Source organism: Danio aesculapii, chromosome 13 (assembly GCF_903798145.1).
Source record: "Danio aesculapii chromosome 13, fDanAes4.1, whole genome shotgun sequence".
NCBI lineage: Eukaryota > Metazoa > Chordata > Actinopteri > Cypriniformes > Danionidae > Danio > Danio aesculapii.
This window is the reverse complement of record NC_079447.1, coordinates 28397391-28416395: the sequence shown is the minus strand read 5'-3', so window position 1 is coordinate 28416395 and position 19005 is coordinate 28397391. Positions and strand designations below refer to the sequence as shown.

The 19005-nt window shown below is 33.4% G+C and overlaps 2 protein-coding genes across 5 annotated transcripts; one reads left to right on the top strand and one right to left on the bottom strand.

The window, feature by feature from the left end:
* Positions 1-1484: 1484 nt before the first annotated feature.
* Positions 1485-14086, top strand: fuom (fucose mutarotase). 3 transcript variants are annotated; one of them, XR_008838712.1, is made up of 8 exons: positions 1485-1640; positions 2151-2219; positions 2453-2520; positions 2614-2712; positions 2835-2908; positions 3008-3102; positions 4867-4980; positions 13987-14086. XR_008838712.1 is itself a non-coding variant. In XM_056471199.1 (7 exons), the coding sequence occupies exons 1-6, from the start codon at positions 1556-1558 to the stop codon at positions 3072-3074; spliced, it is 462 nt and encodes a 153-aa protein (XP_056327174.1). In that variant the 5' UTR covers positions 1485-1555; the 3' UTR covers positions 3075-3102; positions 4867-5044. The 3 variants fall into 3 exon arrangements, 2 of the variants coding, with proteins under 2 accessions (XP_056327174.1, XP_056327173.1); XM_056471199.1 differs by lacking the exon at positions 13987-14086 and having other exon boundaries at positions 4867-5044; XM_056471198.1 differs by lacking the exons at positions 4867-4980; positions 13987-14086 and having other exon boundaries at positions 3008-3421.
* Positions 3273-4939, bottom strand: si:ch211-217g15.3 (uncharacterized protein LOC368914 homolog). 2 transcript variants are annotated; one of them, XM_056471196.1, is made up of 4 exons: positions 4842-4939; positions 4663-4729; positions 4339-4382; positions 3273-4212 (listed from the first exon to the last, which is right to left on the bottom strand). In XM_056471196.1, exons 1-4 carry the CDS (start codon positions 4847-4849, stop codon positions 3696-3698), a joined length of 636 nt encoding a protein of 211 aa, XP_056327171.1. In that variant the 5' UTR covers positions 4850-4939; the 3' UTR covers positions 3273-3695. The 2 variants fall into 2 exon arrangements, with proteins under 2 accessions (XP_056327171.1, XP_056327172.1); XM_056471197.1 differs by having other exon boundaries at positions 3273-4209; positions 4842-4938.
* Positions 14087-19005: the final 4919 nt, after the last annotated feature.

The window sequence follows — 19005 nt, the reverse complement described above, 5'->3', positions numbered from 1 at the left end:
CCATAGCCTAATTGATTTTAATTTTCATTCAATATTCCCTCAGAGTCCAGCTTTCTTCTCAGCCCCTGGAACAAAACTTCTAAAAGAGGAGAAAAAACTTTCTCTCCACACACCGCAACTGCACAAAGGTCTCCTTAAAGACAGCAAAAGAGAGGTTCCACTTTGAAGTCTATCCCCTGCTAACGAAAGGTCAAAATAATAAATGTAGACCGAATTGAGGCGCTCAGCGCAGACAAAAGGGGCAAAACGTTACATTTTGGCAGAGGCAGCTCCTCATAGCGTGATAAACTCATTTAAAAAAGCAGAACCAAAGAGGGAACAGCATGGCTCCTCGGTAAAAGAAAAGAGCTTTGAACTGATCAGACAGTCTTGGCTCCTCCGAATGTCTTTTCTTCCATCAGTCTTCCATCTTTCACTCTACATTTCGCAGCTGCAAAGCCTCCACACACACACACCTCTTTTGGGGCAAATTTCTCTGAATTGTAACCACATCAGCAGCAGCAGCAGCTCCTCTTCATCAGTAACAGCAACACGTCGAGGTGTCCTTCTTCATCTCGACGCGGGTTAATTTCTTTTCTTTTTTTATTTATATAAATGTTTCAAACAGGCTAGCCTATATATAAAAAATCTTTCAAGTCTTGTATATCTGCATAATTTACCTTATACTGACAATATAATTTTCTTAGACATTTTGGGCATTTAAGTTTTAAGCATCATCACCTTGTGAATTTATTGTCAATACAATTGAAATAATATGCGTTAAAAATCACCTCAGAGTCGTGGTTTTAGTGATGGGATGAAGTCGCCACACGTAAGCCTATAGGATATATTTCACAACATTTTGGTTTTACGTCGAGATTCGCCTAATTAGCCTGTGTGGTCAAGATACAATATGGTAGTCTGTGCCGTTTTTGCGGAGTCGTTTGTAATCTGAAACATTGTTTTGAAAACACCTGTTGATATGCTACATTTAAATATTTTAGTAATTTTAAACGTTACTGTTATTTGTCAATTATTGTTTTGTATGTAGCATAATTATATCCCCAGAAGTTATTTAAAATGTAAGTTATTTAAAGTATATATATATTAATTTGAAATAACCTACATTTCAAATAACTGCTGGGCATATAATTATGCTACATACAAAACAATAATTGACAAATAACTGTAACGTTTAAATGTTCTGAGCTAATATCGACTCGAATGCGTTATGGTTACCTCGACGCAACTTTAAATAGCACTATTTTACCCTGTTTATCTGTTTAAGTTAATCTGTCTCAAAGTTTTAGGTCTCTTGCAAAAAAGTACGTTCATATTAAACATATTAAAATCCTCTTAAATAACTTTTCATTATGAAACCAAACTAGACATAATAACCAGTCGTATGAAGAAATAAAGTAAAAAAGTAGGATAGGATACTGTCTGGTACGGAAATTACGTAGACTAACGCAGATTGCGTCTAAAACGTAGCCCTTATTGCGTTTAACCAATTGAAAGACATCAAACAGTCACATGATTCCTCACAAACTTGCTCGTGTGCTGTCACTGCTTAGAAATGGTTATTCTTAAAGGAATCCCCTCAGTACTTACGCCTGAATTATTGTATGTTTTGGCGCAAATGGGCCATGGAGATGAACTAGGTAAGTCGATAATGAGATCAGATCACAGCATGTCTGTTTTTACGAACGTCAAGCCAAACCTTCTGAAGCTGTAGGTAACATTAACGCACGTAATGTCTGGAGAAATACAGGACGATACACCTATCTGTTCGGGTTCATACATTATGTCATCAAGATAGATACGATTTAAAGTCGCCATATATATAAATCCTAGTTCGCCAGCAAACCGGGAAGTGATCTGACTTTGGCTGCGCTCCTCACCGCGCAACTTGCGCTTTCATTTCGATCATCAAAATGTCACTCAAAATCTCTGTAGGCTGTCTCTCATAAAAATGTCACATTTTTATTATCGCTAAGCCAAAGCACATATCCACTCTTTCGACTCCCGCTGATGTTGAAAAGCGTCGGTTTTCTGTCCGTCTACAGCTTTAAGTGGCTCTGGTTTATCTTATGAACAGACGAGACATCGTACAACAATAATATACCTAACGTTATAAGAAATGAACGATTGTCTTCATGTCACTTTTTTAGTTCTTGCAGATGCAAATTTTCCAACCTCATCTGTTTGTAAATGTGGTCCGGTGGAGATAAGAGCGGATGGTATGTCACATGAGTGAAAACCTATGAAATGTAAATTGTATATTTAAAAAAAAGAAACTGCTGAAAGTGTTATTATAAATAGAGATCTGATGCTTTAATGCAAATCTCATGTTTATTTATTATGAATTTACAAAAGCAATAGCTATTTTGTACATCCTTGTAATTTGAGAAAATTATTCATAATTTTGCAATAAACATTAATTGCAATGTTTATCCAATGTAACTGTTTTAAGGTGTGCGTATACCAGAACTTCTGAAGGCAATCCTGAAGCTTTTTCCTCTCGATACTTATGATGAGTCGGTGAGTACTGACATGTGGCAGTTTTTGAAAGTTAAACTCAGTTTGCTCATGTATGTAACTTTACATAATTGTAGGTTTTGTCTGAATTGTTAGGCAGCTGTCATGGACCTTGTGCCTAGTGACTTATTAAGGGGGTTGAAAGTGCCGATATGGGACCAGTACTCAGAAATCCTAAAACAAGCAGGATCAGATGTAAGCTGTTACAAACAAATAAAGTCGTAACCCATATGATGATGACAATTCATTACTACTAACATTTTGTGTATTCTGTATATGGAAATTAACTTTTTTTCTAAATACATTTTTTCCCTCAGGGTAACATGAAGTCTGTTGAGCGCTTTGCATTTTATGAGCGTGCAAAGAAAGCATTTGCTGTAGTTGCAACTGGGTGAGCATTTATTTATTTATTATTTATCTGTGGTCTACATAATAATAATAATAATAATAACAACAATAATAATAGATGGTCTTTAAATCTCTCTGTTAGGGAGACTGCACTGTATGGAAATATCATCATCAAGAAAGGTGTCATTTCTCCTGGTGAACAATGCTGAAAGAAGAGAGCTCTTTGTCAGTGCTAAAGTTAGTAGACCAAAGATCCTATAGATATTGCACTTACATTAAAAAATGATTGCATATAATTGTATAAAAATGTAAGTTATTCATTTTATTTTTTTATTTTGATGACAAACATATTTTTCTTTCTGTTCATAATCTCTGTAAGCATTAAAACAATTCATATTAAAAAAGAGTTAAGAAATTCAGGCAATTTATTTAATAAAACAATTTTAAAAATAACATTTATTTTAGTTTAGCTTCTCAGGTATAGCTCAATCCACAGCTGATCGCAGTTCATTTTGTGAGCAACTTGCGCTTTCATTCAAGTAAGCTTTGTGAATAGCTTATTTTAAAAACAATGAAATATAATACATTTGCCAGTCTTATAAAATGCATTCAGTCATTGTGTTATATATTTTCAAAATTAAAGATTCCTACATTCGTTTAAAACATTCAGCAATAAACAATAAGTTAATAAGGCTTATTAATTATGTTATTGATGAGTTCAAGACATGCTGAACATTTTGACATGCACATTTTCAATTAAATAAATGTTTTCATTTGAATTAAAAGGATATGATCCATAATTGTAGTCCCTTAGACATGACTTAAATTAATCATTGCTTATGATAAACATCATCCAGGTCTACCTCTGGTTCTGTGTGCACCCTTTTGGGGCGTATGGCAAATAAATGAATCGGCTGAGCCTGTTGGTCAGAGGGATGTCCTCTGACATTGGCGTGGTACAGGTCATCTTTGTCCTCTTCGGGGCTTGAGTAAATGGGTCTGACATTATTACCTCCAATTACATCCTCCTCTCCTCTGATTGGCTCCTCGGCTGCATTAAACCTGCCATGGTACATATCATCTCTGTCTTCTTCTGGCTTGTCATACTTCAGTACCCGATCATATCCTTGTGGCTGAACATAGATTTCAGGGTCAACTGGATGTTTTATGTCAAAGGGGTGGTAGATCGCGTCTTTATCCTCTTCAGGTCGGTTGTATTTCTGCAGGATTTCGTCTTTTGCAGCTTTCCAAACCATCATGTCAGGATCGATGTCAAAATCTGTAATATCCATATCCTCCTTTGGCTCCACCTCCTTCATTTCTAGGATCATCTTCTCATCAAAACTGCTTTGGAAAAAAAAAAGATGATCTTGATTAAATTATTTGTGAGATTATTTATTTATTTATTTATTTATTTATTTATTTATTTATTTATTTATTTATTTGTAGTTTTTTACATAGACATGTACGTACGCTATAGTGTCCTGAACTGCATTGTCAGCCTTGAATGCTCTTTCCTATAAAAGTAACAAGCCAAACATTAACTCTTAGATATATTTATAACATACACAAATCAGTGATCAGAGATAGATTCTGAATCTACGTCAAAATGAAAGTCAACTTGTTTACATCTTTTCTTCATGCTCAGAAAGGCAAGAAGGGTCATGGCAGACCTTGTAAAAACAGCTGTAATTAAAAGTGACTATAGCCATTGTTTATTTTCTTCTTTTTGTAACATAAGACAGTCCAAATATTTTTCTGTAAATTAAGAGTGTCCATATTAGAAGTTAAACATACCCTGGGTCTGTATGGTTTGGCCAAAGTGCTGAACAGCAGCACTGATAGGCAGATTACAACAGAAAACCTTTAATGTGGGAAACAAAACACACAAGTGTTCATGGTTATATCTTTGGATACTGAAAAATATTTTTTAAAATATAGAAACTTACAGAGAGTCAAAACAAGCAAAAGCTCACCTGATCATGGTGGTTCCTTCCACAGTGACTGTCACAGGGAAATGAGGAAGCAGTTTTAAATGGAAATATGATTACTAACAGGCTTACCTGTGATAAATGGAGATCAAAGTTCAGCAACAAACTGACTTTGGACCTGAAGGTATTGTGTTTTTATTTTTTCTTACAATGTGACTCGGTGTAATCATTTATATTATGATGATGATGATGATGATGATGATGATGATGATAAGTTGTTAATTTCTTTGTCCAACCAGTTAACATCAAATTCAAGCATACGTCACAAATGATCACCCAATCATTGAAATGTATTTTAAATAAAACTGACATTTATAGCTTTTCATGCGGTATTGATATTATGTTATCTATGTTATGGGGAACGATATTATTGACACTCCTTAACGTAAAGAGTCGAAAGTTCACAGCTGACAAATAATTTATTTATCATACCTACAGTATGTTATTGATAATAATTATAATAACCGCAATGATACACGTGTGGCTGTATAGGCTGAAGAAAATCGGACACTGTTCAACAATTACATTTAATATGAAACTAAATATGAAAACGTAGGCTTTGACTTAGTTGATGTTAGTTATACTAAAATGGACTAAAAATAAACAATACTTGTACAACATTTATGAATAATCAAAGTTAAACATTTGCTAATTCATTGTTAAAAATTCCAAAGTGTTGCTTCTCTTACAAGTAGGCTGCGAACGACTTTATTTTCATTATGCTAAATGACGTGAACCAAAGTAATAACCCCCATAGCTATTCATTATTTTATTTATTATATATTGAACTTTATTGTATAGTGTTACCTGAGTATTTAATGATATTTGTGATTTAATAATTAGTTAATGTTTAATAAAAAAGTACCGTTGATTTTCAGCAGAGAACACCTAATGTTTTGGGTTAAGCATGTTTAAGACAGGCGTCCGACAACTAGACGCGGGTAAATGCAGGAAGGGTCAGGTTTGGGTTGAGGATTAAGGATTAAAGGTTAGTTAGACTTCGGGATTCTGCCTGGGCTCCAACCACCCAAGTGGTGCTCTTTTCCCAAGCATCAAATAAAAACACAAGCGTGCAGTCACGGGGTTACAAACACGCCGCACATCCACAACGCTGAGCTCGAGAAATCATATCTGTCATTTTAATAGATTCACGTGACGTGAAAACGATATGCTGTCTGTAATATTTCTAAATGTTTTAAAAGTAGCTAGGGCACAAGCTTTTGATGTAGATTAACTCTTTTGTAATGTTTGTGGCTTGATATTAGGCTAATTATCAACCAAACTGAATTCAAGTGTGGATGTGGTGAACTCCTAAACAGGTTATTATGGCTAGGTTCAACAACTTAATTTGTGTAATTTAATTGTGTAATGAAGTTAAATGTATTCACTTTTTTTTTTAAATGTTTACATACTAACCTTATAGTTATCCTTGATTTTGCACTGGATTCTAACTCCAATTATATTCATTTATCAAAATCTAACTCTATAATGTCAGCACTTTACTCTGAAATGCTTCAACACCGAGAATTTAACTCTAAATGTATTTGCTGCATTCAGTTATGTCACTATTATACTCGCATTTTAATTAATCACTTGATACAACTCTTTTATTTTGTAATGTGTTTATTTTGTGAATTGGCTACTTATTTACATTATGCTTTAATACCTACATATTATTACAACTGTAATTAATTTCTGTAAATACATCAAGCCGTGACCATAAAATAGTGTGTAAACATTACATCTCAACCATTGTCCCAGGGCCCACTAGGGGGCCTTAAAAACTCCTAATGGGGTTGCAAAATAAAATAAAAAAGAAGATATAAAATAATAAGATAAGGCAAACTAAAATTGTGTTGCTTATTAAATTAATTTCCAACATATATTTTATTTTGTAATTTAAAAGCCAGGCTTCTTGCAAAAAAACTGTGTATGAGGGAATAATGATTTTAAATCCAGAAACGTACAGTTAAAATTAATTAATGTTATTTTTATAATAAGTATTAATCATTTTTATAACTCAATGTTTACACATTTATGCCAGTTATTCACATAGTTAATTCAAATTAAAGCAATTGTTTAATAAGAATGTTCTTCTTCTTCTTCTTCTTCTTCTTCTTCTTCTTCTTATTATTATTATTATTATTATTTATTTATTTATTTTGTTGGTATTTCACAGTTATGTAAGGCTTTAACATAATAATAATAATGAAATAGTAGTTTAATTTCCTCAAATGTGGAATGGGGGAAAATGGGAGAGAGAATCCAACCTTGTTATCTCAGAGGAAGATTGGTTAAATATCTGCTCAGAACAGGCCACCTCTTCCAGCTCTGGTATGTGGTGAGATTTTTGCTAGAGGAATCTGGTAAGATTCTAACTTTATAACCCCCAAGTTAACACGCATGCAAACATGGGCGAAGGACAGAGAACAGTGCTGGAGGAGATGTGGAGAAGATTTAGCAAACCATTTTCACAGATTTTGGAATTGCCAATTCAGTCATATTGGAAGGATGTAATGAAAGTAATACGGAATATTTTTGCTGATAGAATGGACTTTTCTATAACAACAATTTACCTGGGAAATATTGCAACCAACTTAATCGTAAAAGACAAGTGTTTATTAAAAATACTTCTAGCAACCAGAAAGCTGTAACTCGAAAGTGGCTACAACTCGAACCCTCTACAAAATCTGAAAGGTTGGATATCGTATCTAATGTTCAAAATATGGAGAGGATGACTTTTTCTTTTAAAATTACAAATGGATAATGCCTTTACACAGTGTAAACTGATCTTTATATGTATTTGTCAATGTGATCTGTAAGGAAATATGTGACCAGTCAACTGTTCAGTTAAGTTCCAATGTGTTATTGTATTTTTTAAATAATTTTTTTATTTATTATTTGTATTTTTTTTCTTCCTTAAAAAAGAGAATTAAAAGTAAAGTATAAAAGATAAATGATAATAAAAAAGATATTTGTTCGGAAAGTAACTGGTTTAAAAAGTTAATGTAAGCATTCAGTTATTAAAAACTATTAAACGACTATTATTTAATTCATCTTGAATTAAATACTTTTAAAAAAATACATCAAGTTTGAAAATGAGAAACTTTGTCAGTTCAACAGAATAAAATAAAAAATATTAGTCTGTTATTAAAATTGGGGGCCTTGGAGTAAAAAAGGTTGCTTTAAATCTATTCCAACTACTAAATCATTCCCTAACATGAACAAAAAATCTAAAAGCCTAAAAAAAAGTACATTTACTTTAATAATTAATCATTTAAAAAAAATTGATGCAAGTTCAGTTAAACACAAACTTAAACTTAGAATAATGAATGTATGTATAATGTATGTATGAATAATGAATCATTTTTATGCAAGAACAGTTAAACACAAGCCTAGACTAATGTAATGCTGTAGTGGTGAGGACAAACAACTGCACTCAATTAATTGCAACTATGGTGCATCAAAAGGCCTGCGAGACATTGATCTGTGTTGATTCACGTTGTAAAAATGGCTGCGTGACAGGCCTCACAGCATCATGTTTGTTCAGAAAGCCCCTATTGTAAACGCAATTGCTATCCCATAGTGACTAACGGCACCCGTGCAGACGTTCTCATCTCCCACAGAACTGAGTCAAGGAGGAAAAAAAAGAAGTGTGTGCAGTGGCGAACGGCGTCTGACTGTGCGGCGTGAGACTGAAGGAAGACGAGCTCTCTGTGATCCTAATGCTAAGCGCTTGGCCTCATTACTGGGCTTATTGCAGGATCAAGAGAGAGACGATGTTTACTCACGGCTCGAGTCACAGTCTCGCTCTCACCTGGAAAAGGCTGTTGCTAAAAGCTTTGGGCACAGGAAATGTGTGGCACCTGAGTTCCTAGCATGCAGAGTTTATTCCAGTCAGTGCATTAGCAAAAGCCTCGCAGGCAGAAAACATTCTCCTTTTCTCACCGCCGTGACCGTGTGCGTACCTGTAATTAGACAGATTGTGATTTTAATACAGCCGAAGCACTGTTGGGCCCCTTACTGCGCTTTGATGCTCGTTGTTTCGCAGCTATAATATTTAAGTGGTTAAAACGGGGAATGATCAAACCTTGCGTGGCTAATGAATGCAAATTATGGAGTTGCACAGGCCTGGTGATGTCTTGTTGGGATGTTGTTCGGTTGTTTTAAATGCATGAAGACTGTATATGTGCTCTGCTCACAAACCGTGACTAAGGAGAACATGTTTGCTTATTTGGAAAGTTTATGAAGCAGATTTATTCTGTACAAACCACAGGAAATGGCGGAGGAGAAAAATGTAAGGGCAACTTAGAAGAACCTGAGAAACTAAAATGAATTTAATGCCTTTAATTTGTTAGTTGTTTGTTTGTCTGGAGAGAATTTACATTCAAAATGGTCAGGATGTGAAACAAATTGGAGAAAATCATATCACATTGCTCTTGATATGCATTAACAGGGGCGGATTTTACTAATTAGCAAGGTAAGCGGCTGCTTAGGGCCCCAGAAATTTGGGGGGCCCCCAATAAATATCAAGAAGTATAAATCATACCTATAAACTATATATAACATCGTTTTCTACCGTATTTTGTATGGTGAGAGTTTGAAATACAATTTTAATGTAATTAAATATTATTTAATATACAGTTGAATATAATATTATTAAAATAATGTAATGTTGTGTAATAATATTACAAAATAAAATATTCATCATGGAGCAGTCCATATAATTTATATAATATATATATGTGTTATTTTTAAGTTTTAAATTAATTTAAAAAAATTAATCATTTAAAATGTAGGATTGCGTTCAATAAAAATGTCAAAAAGAAGATTGAGTGATATGAAAAACAGCAATATGAATAAAAATTAAATAAAAGCAGAAGGGGTGCATTTCAGGACTTGGGCCCTATATGGCTGGAATTGCTCCAAAATCACTAAATCTATCCCTGTGCATTGAGGATAAGATTGAACATTTATTTAAAATAAAAATCAAATGTTATTAGTTGGTGAATGTCTCATTTGTCAGATTTGTTTTGTCAATTTCATTTTAAAAATAGGATTATTTGTTAAGAGAAAATTTGCAGACAAAATATTCAGTGGACATGAAGAGATAATGTTTTACGTTGACCTATGAGTATCCTTGTGGATATCTAAAATAAGTAAACAAATATATGATGCATATAAATCATCAAAACCACAGTTGTTATGGTAAACTGAGAGGACAATATAAAAATAAAGTGTCTAGTCTTTTCATTTTAATAAAATCAATGGACTATATGCAGAGCTAGTGTTTGTCAGCCAATGATGAACTTCCGATGAAAGGTTTATGTGACTATTTTCAATTTCATAAGTTTCCTTTTACAGCACTGATGTTGTAATGGAATTCAAATATGATCAGTTAAATAGACTTGAGCATCTATTTGGTTGCTAAAGCATAAAAAGAGTTAAAAGACCGTTTAAACGCAGGCGCCATTATTAGCAGCAAGCTAGCGCAGAAACTTCATTGAAAATACTGGGGTAAAATTAATTTCCATATTTTAAAGACATGGCGTGGAAAAATATAATTTCATGCAGTGCTTGCTGTTTGGTCTGATACTCACTTTGTAATATCTCAGCCAGGCAGTGAAGATCGCTGTTAAGATAGCTGAAATCAGATCTTATACATGGCAATTTTGTATGGGATGACAATTAACCGGAAGCTCTGGGACTGGCTGACTGAAATTAAAAGTCCGTGCACAAATACCCCATTAAAAAATTCCAGTCAAAACACAAAGAATCATGCCACGTATTATAATACATTTATCTTCACAATTATCTTTGGATATGAGTTTTAAGTGACTTAAAATAGCATACAATTCTAAAAAATCCAATTGTTGTTCGTCATAATTCAACAATATATAATTTATCAAACATCCTGAGTATAAATAGTTCATATTTATATTCATATTTCTTTCTTATTTCTTTTTAACTTTCATCACTTCTTGCATGGTATTTTCAGTGAGTTTAAATGTTTTTAAATGCAGTTGATGTGGTTGTTTTCTTAAGGATATGAGGGTTATTATTTCAAGATTATGAGGGTTATCAGATATCTTAATGGCACTTAAAAGAAAACAGTATATCCTTAGAGTTATTACGCTAAATCTGTTTATCAGAAAAATATTATTTTAGCACGACGACCATTTGAAAGACAGTAAAATAAAAATGGGGTTATTTAGTCTCTTTTTAGACAAATTTGTTGCATTGAGTTATATGTATTGATCAGTATGTAAAATATTCATTGTAAATTGTAATTGATTCACTTAGACACCAAGTATGTGATACTTTTTTAAATATTGGAGCTCAATTATCTGTCATGCTGTCATTTCTAAACTTTTTCTATAAAAATAAAGAGTAAAATACAGCATTTCTTACTCATATGGCCCTCACCGGCTTATAAACTTCACTCTTGACTCAATATATTTCTCAATTTATTTCCATTTCAATTCCTGGATTATGTATATTGAATATATATAAAGACAGTTGTGCTTTGTCTACTAAAGAAAGAAAATTGATTGATTTATGTTAAATACAAGCAAGACGTTGTATTGCTTTATGTTGGAAAATGTTAATTGTCCCTCCATTGGACTTTTTTAGAAAAACAAAAACAAAAATCCTCTGAATTTTGTGATATCTGGGAGGTGTTTTTTGAACTTTGTGAAAAATTGAAGAAGCTTTGGAAGTCTGAAGTTGTAGAATATGAATTGGTGTATGATGAGATTTCTTTTTATTTATTTATTTATTTATTTATTTATTTATTTATAGTGATTATTATTTAATTTTTTTACTTTTCCCTAAAGCTGTCTGGGGTAAGTTTTGGGTATTGGGGTTTGATTTATTGTATAACCTTGAAAAAACTTAATAAAGACATGTTATACACATAAACTCCACTCCTGCCAATGTGTGTATAATCTGTCCTGCATTGTTCTTCAAACTATTTGTTTGGATATAAATAAATAAATTACGAATTGAAAACAATTACAAATGATTGTCTATTTACTTTTATCTAATGCTGAAACATTCCCTGTTTTGCCTTCTGTTCTTGCACACCAGCAGTGCAGTATCTTTAAATAGAATGAACTTAAGAAAAATAACACTGTACAAAAAAGGCATCAATAGTAATTTCTGGTCCTGTCAGAAATGTGTTACACGCGGCTGATGAACAGCCACACCCAACCAAGCTGGATTTAATTAAATTGACACTGCTGTGCCTTTACTCTCCATCAGGCGCACAGTTGCTGAGTGACGGACTGTAGGAGCTAATGGCCCTCGGCATGGAACTAAATTAAGTGCTACAAAGTATTTATTGGGGCCAGTTATGTGGACCTCGCGCTTGATCAAGCACCTTTTCTTGTTGCCAGGGTAATCAGGCTTTGTATATAGAACAATTTCGGGAAAGAAAAGCTCTTGAGTGCTTATATAAAGAACAAAGAAAAAATAAGTAAACAAAAAATCAGCAGCATCGAGTAATAACATGTGAATGAGCTTCATACACTGTAAAATATGCTGGGTTCCACATGATCGATTTGTGTAGAGACAACATAAAGGAATAAAGTTAACTTTTTAGTTTTTACAAATTTAAGTGGACTGAACATAAAACAATTACATTGTCTCTAAGAAAACTCAAGAATTGTGTTGTTTCAGCTCTTTTAAAATAAGCAATTTGAGCAACCAGCAAACATAGTTGTTTGTGTCCAAAATCAAACAAAAAGTGCTTCAGGGGTATTTAAAGTGTAGGTGCGCTTTGGATAAGGGATTCATAAAGATAAATAATGAAATCATAGGTCCAAGGCACTCGAAAAGTACGTGAAAAAATAAAAATAAAAAGCCTTTATTAACATGGCTATTCTTAAAACATGATTTTGTTGTTTAAAGTTTTTAAGTGTATGACTACAGCTTATTGAGGCTATTGAATTTTTTTTATTTTTGAGCTACAGTGATACTTAAAAAAATTATGTCTGCAAAATTGTTGCAAACAATTTATATTTGTTGAATTCAAACAAACTAATTAAATTGAGTAATGTTCAACTAAGTTTGTTGTTTAAATTCAGCTCAAATTATTTTTTTTACAACCACTTAACTTACAAAAAAGTTGTAAATCCAAGGAATCATCTTTGAACCATTTGTTTTAGTGTATGCATGGTATGATAACCTTGGATAAACCTTGGATAAAAATTCACGGTATGGTATTGTGATTACTGCTCCAAAATAAGTTGTATTTAAATGTCTGGGTAAAAAAAACAAAAAAACTTACTTTTACCCCATTGAACACAATATATTTTAATTTAGGAAACATTTAAAATGTTTTGGCATATCAGCATATCAGGCTAAATAACTCAAATAAATCATTGACTTCTGCTGTCTTCATTAGTTTCAAAAACAGATTTCTTTACAGCAAATATATAAATAAATAAATAAAAACATAATAAAACACAATAAAATAAAACATACATATACCATAGGAACAGTATAACAGTACATTTTGCGGTTTAAAAACTTGACTTTTCCAAACCGTGGTAAACCTTAAAACCAGTTGTCGTCTCATGTGAATAGCATACTCTAAAACAGCAAGAGGCCTTTAGAGGTTATTGACATAAAGCATTTCTCTTCAGAAGTGTTCGAAATGTCCTGATGAGCCTTTTATTTGCTTTATTGTTTATTAGCTTTTCAAATCTGTACCTGTCAAAGCGCCTCATTATTCATTTTTATAGCTCAATCATTTAAGCACACCCTGCCAACACTGCCAACAGGATCATTTTATTTTTGATTTATATACATTTTAAATCTTAATCATGTCTTTTTAAATTATGTTTTTACTTTAATAGAACATAAATGTATGACCAGCTGTTCATTTGGGGATGCATAACTCATTTCTTTTCTCCAAACGTTAAGCAACAGATATATTGACTTTATGATTATGTATAAACATAAACAGTTAACAAAGATATGACAGCTATTCCATGACTTTTTAGCACTTTATCTTTTAGGGCTTACATGTTGTCAATTTTTGGCATTAATAATCACAGTTGGTTTTACATAAACAAATGAAAGAGACTATACTGTAACTTTATGCTTATATTGTGTTTTATTACAGATGCTGTCACATCCTACTGTACAATCTTATGGGAAAATATCACTCAGTAACACCATAATAAACACACCTAAAGCATTCATAGAAGATTGTGAAGCTATATCACTGGAACTTTGTCTTCATACACTTTGTTTGACCTTTTATGTATTTATTTATGTTAATTTTTAACTGTAATTTATTAATTTATTCAGCATTCTTTAACTGCTATTTGAGGACTGTGTTTTGCTACAAGTTCACATTTAAAAAAAACTTTGGGGTGTTTTTTATGCGTTTATGTGCTTGTTAGGCCTATAGCCAAGATTTAAGACAATATATTAGCAATAAATAACATCAATAATACTCATTTTAATCAAGATTGTTTTATCAAATACTGGGGCAGCTTCATTTCTTACTTGGGTAACAGGACAGAATGCTTAGATAGAACCTTACTGTGTTTTCTTATTTAATTTTATTCATGGTTTATTTGTGGCACTATGGGTGGAGGTTTAAACCCAATAAACATAATGTTAAAAAAATACTAATAATAATTAAATAAAGGATGATGCTAACTGAAAATTAGCGTATTAAACTAATTATTATTAAAATGTTTTTCAAAACGATATGGTCCTAGCTATGTTCTTTCTTTATTTCTTTTGTTCTTTATGTAACTTTATATTTAAGAAGGGTTCTGCTTGTTAAAAGCCTAAAAACTAATTTGATACTGTTTAGAAATATTATGAACATTATTTACAATTGGCTCATGTTGGACATGTTGAATGGCTTTTTGCATTCGCGTTTCTAAACCCCACGTAACGACGTTTCTGAGGACAGTGATTGGACGAAGGCTGCACCCATTGATGTTGCGTTGAGCAGCTTAATGCCATCAAACTCACTTTTGGACTACAAAGGTAGGAATTCAGTCTCTTGTTCACACAAATAATTGCTAACCAATGACTAAATAATCCCATTTTTAGCTAAAACAAACCGTTTATAAACTTCGCGGTGTTTCCTTGAGCGTAACGTTCACCTCAGGTAGGACTACATTGTAAGCATGCATTGACTGTCGGTTGCTAAGATTCTAACTGCAAACATTCCAGTACGTTACCACGGATTTTAGACTTTACACGTTTGCTTTCGTTAACAGCTCAAGTCATGCTAACCAAGCTCTAGAGATTAATATACCAAATTAACAATCAAACCTGCTTCAAAATTACAATTAAATTGCAAACCGTTGCTTTACACGAGGTTAAAAAGCCGCGCTTTGAATGATGATAATCCGGGGATAGGCGCTGTGTTAAAGGCTCTTTAGCTTACTGTAAATCCGAGTTTCATAAATTTCTGAGAACTAACTGTTGCATAAATCCGTATTGAACAGTTGGTGGGCATAGTCAACATTGCCCCAGCTATTGGATTTCCAACCATTAAATCAGTGCAACCCTATTTTCTTGTACTCCAAGTCATTAATATAGAGAGTTAACTGAACACCCTAAATGCAAAAAACACAAACATATAACATCTTGTCAAAGACTAAAATATTACAAGACGATCTTGTATATTGCTATTTAGAAAATGACAAACAAATCTTACTTGGTTTGTATACAAACAGAGCTCATGAGAAGTGTGTAAAGCAACAAATGTACAGAGAGTTAGCTGATTTATTAATCAACTCAACCGCACACAACCCCTAACCGCAGATGTCAGCAACATCATCACTGCCATATTTCTATACCCTCAAACACCCACACAAACCATATGCCTTGTGTAGACATGATGGGTTATCAAATCGAAATGAAATATCTTGATCTAACAGCAGCACAGACAAGCATTTTTGTCTCATAACTTTCAAGGGCCGACTAGATATGATCTCATTTACTCATAAAATGTAAACCTGGATTTATTTTCTTTGGGCAGGGTCCAAACTCCCACTGTGTATGTTCTTCTTTGAGTTTCTCCAGGAATGTTCCAGAACTCTGCACTCCTCAGTCACTGCGGCTAACAGAGAAACACGAGTTCTGTGTGAAACTCGGGCCGCGTTCACTCACTGCTGCCTATAGAACTTTGCTGTACAAAAAAACGAAGCATTTTATATGGCAAACAACACTGTGATTGTTTAAAAAGATCAGAATGAACCAAATAATTGCCAAAACATACACATTTTCTTTCTGTAGGTGTCAAAGAAAAGTGCACTGCATTCAAATTACTGAGAGCTAAATATACTTGGTGTGTGTAAACACCAATTTCAAGCTTTACCGGCACCAAACACATGCAAAGTACATTTTTTTAAATTTTCAGCAAATCTGCAGACTAAGCAGAGTGAAAACAAGACAATTTATTTATTTGTCCTGGCTCCACATTAGCAGTTGAACGCTATTTGTTTTAGTTGGTCAAAGAGCAGTCTGTGGCATTGAACCGAGACAAGTATGTTACCTACATTCCTTCATGAATGTAACCCTAGCAAAATTGCCAGCCTCACTTTAGGAGTCAATGAGTCACCCAAATTATTCATTCTGCCTCTGTTCAGCATCTCGCCAATTAATTTAGATGACTGTTTTGACATATCCCTGTAAATCTGTGAAACCACAGGTTGTATTGAATTGTCAAATCCAAATATACTTTGGGTACATTAAGGGCTAAGTGGCAGAAAATGATATGGAAATGGGTTACGCTTTTAGTTCTAAAGGATGCAGTCCGTGCCAGATTTGATAGTGTTTGATAACTCAGCATTTATGATTTGGAACCCCTAATTTTTAGTCCTGTAAATGACTTCAGTTCATCTTGTAACAAAAGTTGCTGCTTCTTTTCCAAGTTTTTTTTAAGGTCTGGAGGTTTAGTTTTGTATTTTAAATGGCACAAAATCTAACTTGTCAAGCTTTACAAAAAGCATATAAATTGGACTGTGAAATAAAATAAATAAATAATTTAATCATAAACAAATGATAAATTGTTAAAATATAGGAAATTATTACAGTGACCAAGAGAGCTTAACGGGCTGCAATTTAAGAAAACACATGCAACATGCAATGTGCTGCATTTTCACACAATGCAAACAATTGATAAAACGCACTGCATTTTTACACAACGCAAATAATTGATCAAACGCACTGCATTTTCACACAACGCAAACAACTGATAAAACACTGCATTTTCACACAACGCAAACAATTAATAAAACGCGCTGCATTTTTACAAAACGCAAACAATTAATAAAACGCGCTGCATTTTTACAAAACGCAAACAATTGATAAAACGCACTGCATTTTTACACAACGCAAACAATTGATAAAACTTGCTGTATTTTCTCACAACGCAAACAACTGATAAAACGTACGCCATTTCCTCACACTATAAACAATTAATGAACCGCTCTGTATTTTCACACAACACATACAATTGATAAAACGTACGCCATTTTCACACAACACAAACAATTAATAAAATATGCTGTATTTTCACAAAATGCAAACAATTGAGAAATGCTCTGCATTTTCACACATCGCAAACAATTGATAAAACGCTGCATTTTCACACAATGCAAACAATTATTAAAATGCGCTGCGTTTTCACACAACGCAAACAATGGATAAAACATACGCCATTTTCACACAACACAAACAATTGATAAAACGCTCTGCATTTTCACACATCGCAAACAATTGATAAAACGTGCTGCATTTTCACACAACGCAAACAATTGATAAAACGCTCTGCATTTTCACACAACGCAAACAATTGATAAAATGCACTGCATTTTCTCACAATGCAAACAATTGATAAAACGCACGCCATTTTCTCACAACGCAAACAGTTAATAAAACGTACAACATTTTCTCACAACGCAAACAATTGATAAAATGCGCTGCATTTTCACACAACACATACAATTAATAAAACAATGCAAACATTTCACGAAAACACACTGCATTTTCTTACAACACAACGGAAATGTTTCAAGGAGAACCTAAAACGTGACTGACCCGGCTATTTAGGTTATGGTTATTAAGGTTTATTTACTAAAAACACGGGATATCAGGATATTAAAATAAACAAACAATAAACTCACCTTTCAAAGATCACCTACAACTTCACAGAGCAATAGTCATGGCACAGCGGCGTCTGTCACGTTTTTTTGGTCTCCTTGAAACATTTCCATTATGTTTCGTTCTATTTGTGTTGTGGAAAATGCAGTGCGTCTTATCAATTGTTTGCGTTGCATGAAAATGCAGTGCGTTTTTTAAAAAATGTGTTTGTGTTGTGAGAATTTGCAGCATGTACGTTGTCAAACGGATGAAGATCTTTTTTTTATTTTGCTGGTGTTTTTGTAATTGCATGTGTTTTCTTAAATTGCAGCACGTTAAGCACTCTCATTTATTTCATTTTCAGCTTAGTCCCTTTATTTATCAGGGGTCGCCACAGCGGAATGAACCGCCAACTTATCTAGCATATGTTTCACGCAGCGGATGCCCTTCCAGCTGCAACATCCATACACACTGATTCATACACTACGGACAATTTAGCTTACCAAATTCACCTTTAGCACATGTTTTTGGACTTGTGGGGGAAACCGGAGCACCCGGAGGAAACCCACGCAAACACGGAGAGAACATGCAAACTCCACACAGAAATGCTAACCGACCCAGCCAGGGCTCCAACCAGCGACCTTCTTGCTGCGAGGTGATTGTGCTACTCACTGCACCACCGTGCTGCCCGTTAACCTCTCTCGGCCACTGTAAAATTATAGACAAATTACATTGTTTTTGTTCTTCAGCAAAAGCCTGTTAAGACATTTTAGCTGCAATTTGCTTATGCTTTCTCATCAATTATTATATTATTAGAACACTATTTTCATCTGAAAATGTGGGTTTTGTTGATTCACAAAAGTCAAGTCAATGACAAGCAGCACTACAAGAGTCAAACAAACAAAAATATATACAGGCAAAATTTAATTAGACAGCATACTAACAAATCACCAATTCTGAAAGGCAAAATAAAAAAAATATATAGCTTTTAGATAATCTTTTATTTGTTTGTAATCTGAAAATCTTT